General features: G+C 44.5%; 1 protein-coding gene across 1 annotated transcript in view; it reads left to right on the top strand.

Annotated features, from left to right (window-relative positions):
• LTN1 (listerin E3 ubiquitin protein ligase 1) overlaps positions 1-13,831 on the top strand; it is a 48,379-nt gene that overhangs the window by 23,664 nt on the left and 10,884 nt on the right. The window contains 10 exon segments of the mRNA XM_028503892.2: positions 665-824; positions 1,579-1,683; positions 5,184-5,326; positions 8,513-8,648; positions 8,859-8,940; positions 8,942-9,004; positions 9,869-10,082; positions 10,546-10,783; positions 11,342-11,416; positions 13,507-13,693. Of these exon segments, the coding sequence (XP_028359693.1) occupies positions 665-824; positions 1,579-1,683; positions 5,184-5,326; positions 8,513-8,648; positions 8,859-8,940; positions 8,942-9,004; positions 9,869-10,082; positions 10,546-10,783; positions 11,342-11,416; positions 13,507-13,693 (1,403 nt within the window).

Genomic DNA, 13,831 nt, shown 5'->3' with positions numbered 1-13,831 from the left:
CCATACTATCAGTTAGATATCACTGTTTTTATCCTGACTTGCTTAGAATTACTTAACTTGGAAAGGGTAGGGTTAGATTTTAAACCAGGTCTCAAATCTTCTGACTTCAAAATCCAAACCATACATGGATTTATAAAAGAGTTGTGACTAAATGTATATTAAAATGTTAAAAGCCTCTGACATTCCAGGTTTGATGAAAGATGCTTGGCCGTTTAATTCTCACGGCAGTCACAGGAGTGGACTGTCCTGTCCTCACCAGTGACTGTGTGTGCAGCTCATTGAGGACAGACTTCTGCCGCGGGCCGTGCCCTCTCACGGTCTCCTGCTCCGTCTTGGACCTCGCGCCCCTTCGTTGTTTGTCCCGGGTGCGCCTTCTTGCCACTGAGACCAAAATAGTGGGAAGATTCTTCCCCTGTCTCTGGTCATTAAGGTCCTTGTCACTTGCTTACCTAATCAGAAAAGGAACCAAGGAAGATTTGGTAAAGGAGTGGTGTTTGGCGTCAGGCAGATGTTCTCGGCTGTCAGTCTCTCGGCAGTCTCCAAGCAGGTTGGAGGGTCAGTTCGCAGAGGTCGGAGAAGAGCAGACGGGGCGGGCCAGAGACTGGAGACGGGCAGAGGGGGAGGAGCCCGTGCCGCAGCCCTGCTAACTGCGCCCTCCTCTCAGCCGCAGAGCTTCTCTACTCCCTGCAGTGGTGCGCGGAGTTGGACAACCCGCCGGCTGCCCTCACTGGGTTTCAGGAAATGCTTGAGAAGATGAACATTACGTTCGATGACTTGTGTGGACTTGGTAATACCTCCGACCTTTTGCACCTGCTATTTAACAGGTAAAAATCCCTTTCAAATTCCATTTTTAAATGAGCATTTTACTACTTTATAGCTTTGTTTCTTTAAAATGTAAGCCCTCTTCATGCTAATTTTTCAGTCAGAGGGCTGATCTAAATCTGAATTCTTAATGATAAATTCTTTGTGGATACTAAGTACTTGATTTTATTTTTCTGGGGAGATAACTGGACTTTGTGTTACTAAATTCATAAGCATGTTCAAGGGGCAGGTGATGAAAGGAACAGCGCTGGTAGACATGGCTTTGACTTGTCATTTGTGACCCACTCCCCACCCTGTGGAGGTCAGCCTGTGTCCTGCACACTGTCCCTGCTGCGTCTGGCTGCAGGAACCACGGGCCCTCTCCCCTGGATGAGGAAGTGGGTGTGAAAACGGGCCATCGTGGGGATGGTCGCAGTGAGGGGTTCCACGGTGGAGATCACTGGGGGGGCCTGCCCTTTCTTAGAAGAGTCCAGGGTCTGGGCCCCGGCCGGACAAGTCTTCCTCTCTGGTGCTGTCGCACCCAGCAGCTGCCCAGAGCCCACTGCTGCCGTGGCCCCGTGGCCTCCACGACTCCGGGCCTGGTCTCCAAGCTCAGGGCTATGGTGCGCCCAGTCCCTCTAGTCCTGGGGGCAGAGGTCCTGTGTGAGGCTGACACCCTCACAGGGCGGCAGATTCCACTCTGTCACAGGAATCCAGGGAAACAGAGTTTAGAAATCGTAGGTAGTTTCAGAATCGACTTTTTCTTTCATTTTTTAGATCCATGGAACACGGCACTCTGTGGTCTCTTATTATTGCTAAATTGATCCTTTCCCAAAGCATTTCATCTGATGAAGTAAAACGGCATTATGAGGAAAAAGAAAGGTATGATTACTTAAAGCTTTCACTTTGCAATTTACTGTATTTGGACAGCTTGGCAACCTCCAACTAACCAATACTTTCTAATGAATTGAGCAGACGAAGTCTAGGAGATGACATTTAGTTAAAGGAAATGAGAATTAAAGACTAAAAATAATTTGAGTTGTTTTAGGTTTGGAACATATATTTTTGTGATGAGCATTTTTAACTTTATAACATTTTGTTGTAGAATTTCATACTGGTTTTAAACAAGTAGCGTTTCATAAACTTATTCTCTTTTCCCCCAAAACCTCTCTCGTGGATCTTTCTGTTACTTCCCATTCCTGACATCCTTCATCACCACATTGTTTGCTCCGTGGAAAGTGCTCCACTTTTCTCTTATAGGGGTCATCCTAGTGAGTGTGTCCTGGAAATTCAGTGAACGTGTTCTTAACCCAGAGAAACACCCTGTGGTTAGGCATGCGCGAGGCCTGCGGAGGTCGGTCACGCTGGGGAGACCGAGCATCCAGAGTGAACGCTCAGCTGAAAGTCACCGAGAGGCATCTTCAATTGATTGATTTACCAGGGAGCATTCAAGAATGACATGTTTATGTCCTGGCACAGTAGATTTGTAAATTTCTAAATTTCAGTTTTAAGAATCTTATTTAAAACTTTAAAAAGCATATTATTTTGAGATAGAGATTCACATGCAAATGTAAGAAATAATACAAAAAGATTCCCTACGTCTCGCATTTAGTTCACACTTGGGCACAACCCCAGCTCACTGTCACACCCCGAGAACGGCAGTGACACAGCGTATCGGTCAGGGTCACGTGCGGCCATTTGCGTGTGACCACGAACCACCAGTCTTCAGAGAGAGAGCGGCTTTGGCCGTAAGCATCACCCGTATTACGTTTCACACCCACAGCCACCTCCCTTCGTCCCGTTTCCTCGTCTCTGGCAACCACTAACCTGTTCTCCTTCTCTCTGATTGCCTCACCCAGGAGTGTGGTATCGGTGAGATTGTACAGTACGTGATCTTTTGATACTAGTTATTTTGTTCATCATAATTTAAAATTTTTCTAATTATAAAAGTAATGAGGAATTTATTCAAGAACTATTTGAACTGATTACTACTGAAATGGATAAATGCTTGACATGCAAAAATCAGTAACTTTATTATTTATCAATAATGAATTGAAAAAGTCACAGGAAAAGAGATTTCATTACAAATAACTAGACTATAAATACCTACAAATAAATTTAATAAAAAGCATAATTGTAAAACTTAGTAAAGATTACAAAAGACATTAGGAAGATATTAATCTATAATTTCACTGTAATCACAATAAAAATTTCAGCAACATTATTTGAAAAAGTTGACATACTATTGTAAACATAGTGTGCATTTGAAAGGAAAATGCTTAAGAATAGCTAGGAAATCTCTGAAAGACAAAAAGCAAACAGAACTTGCCCAGCTGAACACAGTCGTCAAGCTGTGTGAAAATGGCGAGTGGACAAACCAGTGGAGCTGAGCACGGAGTCCAGAAACCAAACTGCGCCCGTGTGAGAGTTTCATGTCCGATACAGTTGACCTTTCAGATCAGTGAAGAGAATCCGTAATAAATGAGGTTAGGAAAATTGGGTATGTGGTTTAAAAAATACAGCAAAAGCCCTGGCTGGCATAGCTCAGTGGATTGAGCGCGGGCTGCAAACCAAAGTGTCACAGGTTCGATTCCCAGTCAGGGCACATGCATGGGTTGCAGGCCACGGCCCCCAGCAACCGCACATTGATGTTTAAAAATACAGTGAGACCCCTTCCTGACATTATGTGTAAACATGAAGTGCAGGTAGAAGCTAAATGTAAAGAATAGACCTGTGAAGTTTTAAGGAAATAAGAGACTGGATTATCTTGCATGGAGATACTCTTAAGCAAGGCACAAAACCTAGAATCCATTAAAGAAATGATAGACATTTGATTATTTTAAAAATGAAAGCTCCTAGCAACCCAACTGTCTGTCGCATAAGCAGACAAAACACAGTACATGTACGATGGAACATTGTTCAGCCTTAAAGAGAAGGCTCAGACACCTCCTCAGCATAGGTGACCCTTGAGGACATGGTAGTGAGTGAAAGAAACCAGTCACAAAGAGACAAATCCTGTGTGATCCCACAATTTGAGGGACCTCGCTTAATCAAATTCATAGAGAAGGAAAGTAGACGGGGCTGTGGGGGGGGGGGGGGGCGGTGCATTTGTAGTTATCGGCTAGAGTTTCAGTTTTGTGAATGAAAGTTCTGGACTGTGTTTGCCCAGCAGTGTGAGTGTATGTAACACTGCTGGGCTATACACTCAGAAATAGTTAACATGAAAGAAAGATTCCATTATGCGTGTTTTACCACAATGAAATAAATACTTTAAAAAGAGAAAACCATGACAAAAATATAGTAAACAAAGCTAAAGACCCAGTGACAAAATGGAAGAACACATTTGCAAATTAATAAAGAATCAATGTCCATAATATATCAGTACCTTCTATTAATCACTAAAACAATCCGAATTGAAAAAAGTGTCAAGGACTTGAACAGGTCTTTCGCAGATGAAATGTAAAATATGAAAGGATTTGCCTTATCAGTAATGACGGTCAAGTGAAGCGTATCTGCCATACTGCCAGGGATTTAAAAGTCTCATTAAGTGTACAGAAAAACAGTGATGTGTACATTCTGTGAAAGTTTAAATGGGTTGCAGTTTTTTGGAAAGCAGTTTGAAATTCAAAGTCTAGTGCATTCAGAGACTTTGATCTTGCAGGTGCACGTCTGGGGATCGAGACTCTCGAGGGGGGTTTGCACTTGTGCTCGAGGACTTGCAGCCCTGTTTAGCAGAGCAGAAGGCTGGGGAGCAAACCCTAAACGTCCACTGACAGAGAAATAGTTAATTATGATGCACCCATCGTCTGGAGTATTTGTGTTTGTAATTATATAGCTTTAAAATGTCAGTACAGAAAATAATTTATACCTATATGTTCTGACACAGAAAAATCTACAAAGTATGTAAGTGACAATAACAACTTACATGCTTCGTGTTTCAGTAGAAAAGTGGCAGAAAACAGTATGTTTAGTGTGATGTGATTGTGTAAATGATCCCAGTTCTCTGTCTACACACACAACGAATACCAGCTCATAGAAGGGACACACAAATGGCACTGTGTAAACTGACTCAGTGGACTCTTTAGAAAACTTAACTATGTGTTATGTGTATAACACAAAATAATCATAAGTGGGAGAAAGTTAAATATGCTTATTTAAAAAATTAGAGACGTGTTAGAAAGAAGCAGCAAAACATAATTATTTGTAGTTCATCTAAAATCAGCAGTTATCAATCTCTTCGCATAGTTTCTTTTATTTTTTCTATATAATTATTTTATATAGTGGAATGACTAACCCTTTGGAAATAATCTGAATAAGGAATTATCTGAAATAACTGCATACTTAGGATGAGTGTAATTCATAGTTTTTCTTTTTTTAAACAGCTTTTTCCCACTGACAGAGGGGAATATGCACACTATTCAAAGTCTCTGTCCATTTCTATCAGAAGAAGACAATAGAGAACTGGTTGCTCGTTGTATACCTGCCCTTTTGGTCTGGACCAAGGAAGATCTTTACACTGTAAATGGTTAGTTCCTTGATAATAAATAGTCTGTTCATTTAATTATTGCTTGAGATGAACGAAGCGTCTTTTAATATCTGAATCCAAATCTAGGAGTTAAAATTAAGTTGAATTAAGTTATAGCTGATCTGTTGTTCCTGGTTTATACGTGTGCTCAGTAACAAGCTGACAGTCAGCAGGACGAGTGTCTTTGGGGAGTGCCCCTTACCGTGTTGCAGGACAGGAACACTGCAGTCTTCGGGGAGGATTTACAACCACAAATACCCTCTTTCTAATCATTTCCTTTTCATCTGTAGCTTTTAAAAAAAAAAATCCTCTCCCTCGGACATGCGGGGAGAAAGAGGGAAAGAAGCATCAGTTGGTAGCCTCTCATACGGGCCCCAAACAAGGGCTGGACCCGCTATTCCAGGCATGTGCCCTCACCAGGAATTGAACTCACAACCTTTTGGTTTCTGGGCAACACTCCAGCCAGCTGAGCTGAACCGTCCAGAGCCTCTCTGTAGCTTTTTGAGCTGTGCCTCCTCTCTCTCTTCCTAGTCAGCCAGTGATGGAACACAAAGTCAAATGAGGGAATAGCTTTTGTATTTTAAACTTGTTTGGACGCCTTTCTATCTGTTAGTTCATCTGTTTATTAATTTAATAAGCTCTATGGAACACTGGCTGTGTGTCCGCCTCTTTTGTAGAGAAGACAGACAGAAAATTATGTCGTGTGATAAATGATGTAACCTCTGTGTGGAAATGGCAGAAAAGGAGTTCTCGACTCTGCTTTTAGTGTCTGGCAATTTCACAAAGAGAAATGTTTCAGCTGAGTGTTCATTTTCCATAGGGCCTTAGTTTGGGAAGGACCGGGTACAGGTAGCTCAGTTTAGCCCACGAAGGTGGGTTCTGGGATGGAAGGAAACAGACCCTAAGGCCTAGTTTGTGGCTGAGTTTGGACTTGGAACTGTCAAAGTTATTGGCCCATGTCAGGTAGGAAAGCACACAGCTCCCTCAGAAAGCGCATATTGACCACCGCTGGGTGGGCACAAGAAGTGAGATGGGAGGAGACGGCTGTGTAGGAAGCTACTGGAGTAGTCCCAGAGACAAAGAGAGCTTAAATCAAGGCATAGATGAAAGAGAGGGTATGGAGATGCAAGAGATTTCAGACACAGAGTTGAAGGGGCTCTGGGATTATGTCCCGTATTGGGATGGAAGCACCACTGGCCCTTACAGAAAATCCATTAGGACATCTGAGGGTTAGGAGAATGGGGAAGGTGTATGCAGGGAGCTGATGCCACTTTTTAAATGCATGAGATGGAGATGCCTGTGGAATGAGTATTCAGATGGAGACTTCCAGGAAGCCGCAAGCCACTGACTGGGTAGCAGCAGTCCAGCCACCAAAGGCCACGGGCTGTGGGTAGCATGAAGTCTGTAAACGAGGGTGAGCTTGTTCAGACACACTGCCAAGAGAACACCAGTATGGAATTAAAGGATGGGGGAGGCAGGGCAGAGACTAGGCCAGAGACTAGACTTATTCTTTGAGAATAAGGACAAAAATGAAAGAGAAGCAAAGGAGAACTTTCAGGTAGTGCACACTGCCTGTGTTAAATGCCACAGAAGGTCGAATAAAATTAGGGACCAAGAGTGTAGGTTGGTGTTGTGGAGAGACTCGTTCTGAAAAGGTGTGGGCGGACCGCCTGGTTCAAGGGTTTGGTGAGAAGGTGGAAGCTGGAGGCAATGACAAGGTCAAAGGGAAAGTACTTGTGAGGAGGAGGAGGGATAGAAAATCAAGAGAACAATTGGGCAAGTTCCCAGGAGCAGAGGGGGAGGCGAGAGGGTGGGGTCTTGAGCACCATTGGAAGACGCCAGCCTCCTGGATGGTGGCTGTCCTCTGAGATGAGGTCAGGTAGGGGTGTGCAGATGCCAGTACAGCGTTGGGACCCTGGTGTGATCCTGACTGACGAGCTTCAGTCTCTTCAGCCTGGGTTGAAACGATGGAAGAAGCTACGCCATCAGCAAGCATTGGAGGCATGGCCACACTGACACCCAGGACCGGCCCGTGCCAACAATAATTTTCTGGGCGGTTCTGCAGCAGGAAGCAGTTGACCCAAGTGCACAGAGGAGAGGGGCACCTGGTGGGAGCAGGTGATGTCTCCAGTACAGGCTGCACCCAGGACGGCAGAGAGGTGGGGGCAGGGGTGGATGGCGGTGCCCCTGCCTGGAAGGTGTGCAGCCCTGCGCAGGCCAGGCATGGGGGGCACTGAAGGAGGACAGATGTTTCTGATGTTTGACAACCAGATTTGCTCTTTCAGCCCAACTGATGAGACAGAATTAGTTATTTCTGGTTATGCAGGGGAGGGCATGAGTAGGTTTACAGTTGTGAGTACGTGAAACAGTTTATTCTTGTATTATTATTATTGTCTTTTCCATACAAACAACTGTAAACTACCTTTGCCTACCCTGTACCATGAGTCTCTTCTATTTTGCGAGCCAGATTAAAAAAGAAAAAACGCCTTTCTCTGCCTCTAAAGGAAGAGTAAAGGCATTACACAGCCAGCCCTTGAACAGTACGGATTTGAGCTGCGCGGGTCCCCTCTTGCACAGGTTTTTTTCAGTACAGGTCCAGTTCCCCTGCGTGCACCCAGTGTTGTCTTTCTGCAGTGGGGAACCCGCAATGCAGAGGGCCTGACTCCACGTTGTTCCGGGCGATTTTGTGTGCGGGAGTTGAGCGTCTACAGATTTTGGTGTCATGGAGTGGGGTGTCTTGGAACCAGTTCCCCACAGATTCGGAGGGATGATGGAAGTTTTGGGAGAGGCAAAAGTTACATGCAGATTTTCAGCTGCATGGGGATTGGCACTTCTAACAGCCCTTCAACCCCCGGAACTTCAAGAGAGTTCTAATCTCTGTGAAAGTAGACTTTTTTAGTAGCAGTACAATTAAAAAAATTTTTTTTAAGATTTTACTTATTTACTTTTATAGAGAGGAAAAGGGAGGGAGAAAGAGAGGTAAACAGCAATGTGCAAGAGATACATTGATCAACCGATTTGAAATAGGTTGAATTCAAATCGGTTGATCAATGGGGACCCGGCCTGCAACCCAGGCATGTGCCCTGACAGGGAACTGAACCAGTGACCCTTTGGTTCACAGGCAGTCCACTGACCCACACCAGCAAGGGCAAAATTTTTGAATTTTGAATTTTGAATTTTTTATAGGAGGTTTTGGACATCTTGCCGTTTTAAATTCTTGTCTGCAAACCGGAAGCATAGATGATGCAGAGGTATTACATGGTATACTGAGAATCCTGATATGCTGGAAGGTAGACTATGAAGACCTTTTCCTTCTCAGTTGGTAGGTGATACTTTATACTATGTTTGCCTCCCTGTGTACAACCTGGACATAGAATATGTAGTTTATAGTCACAGCTTTGTAAGTAATAGGATGGTAGACACCTAAGTCAGTCTTATAAGAATATAAGATTTAAAATAGGATATTTCTAAGAGACTGTCTATATAATTCTTTCATGCTTTTTTGTTTACTTTGCTTTTGTCTCTATCCCAGTAACCTGTCTGAAGTGGGTCCGGAGGTCCTGACAGTGAACATAGAGATCATGCGGTTCCTCTCCCTGTTCGTCAAGTGCTGCTACCCCCCCGCTGTCTGAGAACGAGTGGGACTTCGTCCTGTGCTGCATGCTGGCCTGGCTTGAGGTGGGGTCACCTGCGTCCCGTGGGTCTGCATGCGGCTCTCGGTCCGAAACTGTCAGCCAGTCGTGTTACCCAGTGGCTGTCATCAGCGCCTTTGTGGCTGTGTGCTCCTCGCCCTCTGCAGTTTCACTGACAGTGAAACGACAGCTTTGATGTCGGCCAGTGTCATTCGGTGACCAGGCTCCGAGCTGCTGTCGGACGGTTCTCCCCATTGGCTCAGGTTAATGGAATAGCTGCCGCACAGCCCTTGCTGGCTTCGTCTTTCCGTGGCCAGCCTTTTGGACTTTCTGATTCTCACTGTTCTTGAGGCCCAGGTGTCACTGTGGCCAGAGTAACCCTCAAAGGCCAAACGGGTTCACAGGGAGCCAGTGTGGTCCTGGCCCAGAGCAGCCGGTTGCGTCCCTGCTGTGGGCTCCCTTGCAGCACACTGGGCGGGGTGGGTCGGCCTGGACCTCAGCTCCGCCTGCTCGTGGCTGGGTGCTATGTGGCTTGGGGTTCCTAATTTGACCTAGTTGAGCCTCAGTCTCCATATTTTAAAATAATTTAATAATGCCTAGTTAGTAGGGCTCCTGAGAAGATTATAGATGGTGTTTTTAATATGTTTCACTTGGTAACTGGTAATTGATATTATTTTCTTTTGTAGTTTTAGAAATAAAAAGCATTTCAAAATAAATGGGTTGATTCTAATTTGTACTACTTAGATTTGAAAAAAGTAATTTTGATGTAAACTGTATAATGTCTTCTGAGACTATACTTCAGTTGCTTTTGATTATAAAACGTAGAGAAATGAAAGGGACTTCTGTGTTGCCTTGATTTTTTATTTTCTGGAGGAGGTCTGCTGACCTGTGTACCTTCGGTTTTCTGCAGACCACGATCGAGAACCACGAGCTGTGCCACGTGCCCCTGGTCCAGTTGTTTGCCTGTGTCAGCTGCGATCTGGCCTGTGAGCTCAGTGCCTTTTTCGAGTCCACAATTCCAGAGTCCGAGGGCTACCTCCCTGAAAATCTGATCATTGAATGGAAAGAATTTTTTTCCCAAGGCATCCACAGTTTGCTCTTACCTCTTTTGGTTACTGTTACAGGCAAGTAAAAAAGGGAGATTCATTAAGAATGAATCACTTATCAAAAATTTCAAAATGTCTTTGGATGTTTAAGTCAAACAGTGCAAAATAGAGAAGAGACCAGAGAGAAAGCCAGGCCCCTCAGAAGTACCATGCGCTCAGTTCCTGATCCGATTTGAAAAATGACAAGGCATCCAAGGCCACTGCAGATTATAGTGACAGCAACTTGGACGACACAGAGAGGTCCTTTGTAACTTGAACCTCTCTGTCCTTTTTAAAAATGAGATGCTGGAAGTCATTGAACAGTTGAGATCATTTGATGTTATGTGTGTTTAGTTTACGTTTCCAGTTGCAAGGGGTTAATGTCTGTCAAGTTGTTATGTCATTTTCTCTAATAACATTTGATTATCTGTGAGTCATTCAAGCCCAAGCCGCATTGCTCCTTTTGTTTTGGGATGTACACTTTTTTCCTTTTTGTCATCAGAGCAGAGCAATGATACATCTGAAACATCCTATCAGAATGCGATGCTGAAGCCCATGTGTGAAACGTTGACGCACATCACAAAAGATCATCTGCTGAGTCACAAGCTCCCTGCAGTGTCACTTGCTGGGCAGAAAACGAACTTGCCGGAGCACCTCCAGACTCTGCTGGACACACTGGCCCCACTGCTCCTCTTCAGAGCTCGGCCCGTGCAGATTGCTGCCTATCACATGCTGTACAAGTAAGAGCTCTGAGTTGGTGTCATAGTGCTCTGAGAGAGAGAGTGTGTATTTGGTTTTAGTTCTTAGTCATTAAAAATTCAAAGTTGCCCTGACCAGTGTGACTCAGTGGGTTGAGCACCAGCCTTCGAACCAAAGGGTCACTGGTTCTATTTCCAGTTGGGGCACATGCCTGGGTTGTGGGATGGGTCCCCAGTGGGGGTTGCACAGGTGGCGTCTACACATTGATGTGTCTCTCCCTTTTCTCCCTCCCTTCCTCTCTCTAAAAATAAGTAAATAAAGACTTTTTTAAAAGTTTCAAAGTTAAAAAGAAAATGAAAACAAAGTAAACTTGACCACGCATTTTTTAATGACAGGCAATGCCAAGTTTTTGGTCTTTGGGTTCACTGTTCTCCATCCAGAGTTATCTTTAGATAGTCCTGGCCATAGGTAGTTATTTCAGAAAACATTAAAGAATATTTTTATTACTAGATAAGTATTGGTCTTTCTGCTCTTAAGCATAATTTTTAACAACGGACAATTTAAAATAAAATAATTTAAAATAATGTTCTAATTTACAGGTTGATGCCAGAATTACCACAGTATGATCAGGATAATCTAAAGTCAGATGGAGATGAAGAGGAAGAGCCAGCCCTGTAAGATTTTTAATAGTGTGTTTTGTTACATTCTCACAACCTGTCTCGCCTGTAGCAGCCTCTGAAGACGGAGGCTGTGCAGAAGCTCTCGGCACAGAGTGCCTGTCACTTCCTGGATCTGTCACAACCATCTGTAGACATCAGTGCAACCCAGCGTTCATCCAGGAAGGATCGGTCCTCTCGCATCTTAATTGCTCCTAAATCATATATTCAGTTTGCTACTATTTTAAACAAATATCTTTTTTTTAAACATTTTATTTATTTATTTTTAGAGAGGGAAGGGAGGGAGATAGAGAGAGAGAGAGAGAAACATCAATGTGCGGGTGCTGGGGGTTATGGCCTGCAACCCAGGAATGTACCCTGGCTGGGAATCGAACCTGGGACACTTTGGTTCCCAGCCCGTGCTCAATCCACTGAGCTATGCCAGCCAGGGCTTCAGTTTGCTACCATTTAGTAAAGAATTCTTTTTGGCCACGTGGTATCTTTTGTGGCCAAAAATATCAATGGAGCACCTGTTTTGTGGGAAGTATTGACCAAATGCTGAGAGAAGAATACAGCGTTTAATAGATGTTCTTGTTCTTAAGGAGCTTGCAGTCTGAGGCAGACAGTAGCACCTGTAGTAGAAGCCAGCATGTGTGACAGGTGCTGAAAAAAAGGAGGAGTGGCAAGTTATGGGGCCACGCTGCTGTGCACCAGGACGGGAAGACTGTCTTGCAGAAGAGATAGCTGTGCTGGGCCCTTCAGGGTGGGCAGCGTGCCGGCCGGGCAGGAGGGCCATGCAAGTGCAGGGAGCCCCCAGCACAAAGGTGGGGCAGTGCGAGTGCTCAGGGTGTGCTGGGAATGTCGAGCCGTCACCACGTAACTTATTTTTTTATTGTCTGTGTCTTCTTCCACGGGACTTAAGCTCAGGGAAGACAGGGATTTTTGTTTCTTCTCGGTTATTTGCATGACACCCAGAATGGCCCCTGGCCTAGAGCAGACTCGGGAGTGGTCTTCATTTGTGGAGGGAAAGAATAAACGAATGAGTGTGTGGAGTTGGGGGAGGCGGCGGTGTAGCGGAAGATGAAGCTGGAAGGGTACTTAAAAATGACATTTTTTTAGGATTTGGGCATTATTTGGTAGAAGATGGGATATCACCAGCTGATACTGGCACTAGTATGAAGCATAAAGTATACACAGAAGCAAGCAGGAATAGAGACCATCCCAGGAATCGTAACAGGTGCAGGCGGCGTGGAAAGGGAGAGGTAGCTGAGCCGGTGCTTGAGAAGCCTAGTGACTTGTCTCCTGGAAGAGAGAGAGGCTGGGGTGTGAGGGTGGTGTCAGTGGAGACACCCGCGTGCAGGAGCGGGGAGACCCAGGTGTGAGGGCAGGAGGAGGCAGCACGGGGACCGGGACATGGGTGAGAGGAGAGAGCAGCACTCGGCAGGGTTCCTGCCCTCCGCCAGGGTTTCGCTGGCTGCAAGTCTCTGAAGTTCACCTGGCAGTGGTGGTGAGTGCACACTTCCATGATGGCCATGCTTACCTGGCATGGGTGTGAATTGATGATGAACTTCCTGAGACAATGGAAGCTCGTGTGGTCTCCACACCGTTATAGTGTGAGAGGGCCTGGTGGGACTTGGCTGTCTGAGGGACTATGGTCATTTCAGCTTTTCTGGGTATGTGATTTTTTTTTTTTTCATCTACAAAACAGAATGTTGAAATAGGTGTTTTCTAAAAGGAATTTTAAGTGGTAACTTTTAGAGTCTATACTGTTACAGCATGTTACATGTTTTTTATATTTATAAGTATTTTATATGTAATATTTGTTACTTTAGTGTATTACATATATCTTTTACATTTACATATTTATAAATAAAAATATGTACAATACATACATTTTTATCTATAAATCATATATATTTGTATATTTTATATCTTTTAAGTTCTGTAATTACCATTATGTGAAATTAGGAGATAAAGCTGAGTTTGCAAAGGGAGACTTTGGTGTTCGGAAAATAGAGAAGGTTTTTCTAGACTGTGAGGGTTACATGTGTGGTTGTGTGTTAAGGGGGTGAGGTGTGAGGATGACTGTGCTGGCCCCTTGTTCACAGGTCCCCACCAGGGGTGCTGATGTCTCTGCTCAGCACTCAGGAGGACTTGCTGGATAGCGTCCTGGGGTCTGTTCCTGTGGGACAGATCGTCACGATCAAGCCACTGAGCGAAGACTTCTGCCATGTCCTGGGCTACCTCCTCACCTGGAAGTTAATACTGACTTTCTTCAAAGCGTCTTCCTCTCAGGTCAGTGAGTATGGGGCAGCTTTTGACCGTCCTGTCCTAAGGAAATTTACCTCGTTTAAAAATCAGGCTTTAGAGAAAGAGCTATAAAGCATTACCTATGTAGTTTTATCCCTAAATGCTGAAAGTAGCCTGTTGTAA

Source organism: Phyllostomus discolor, chromosome 2, assembly GCF_004126475.2.
Source record: "Phyllostomus discolor isolate MPI-MPIP mPhyDis1 chromosome 2, mPhyDis1.pri.v3, whole genome shotgun sequence".
Classification (NCBI taxonomy): domain Eukaryota; kingdom Metazoa; phylum Chordata; class Mammalia; order Chiroptera; family Phyllostomidae; genus Phyllostomus; species Phyllostomus discolor.
The sequence above is the reverse complement of the archived record's forward strand: the minus strand, read 5'-3'. Positions and strand labels throughout refer to the sequence as shown.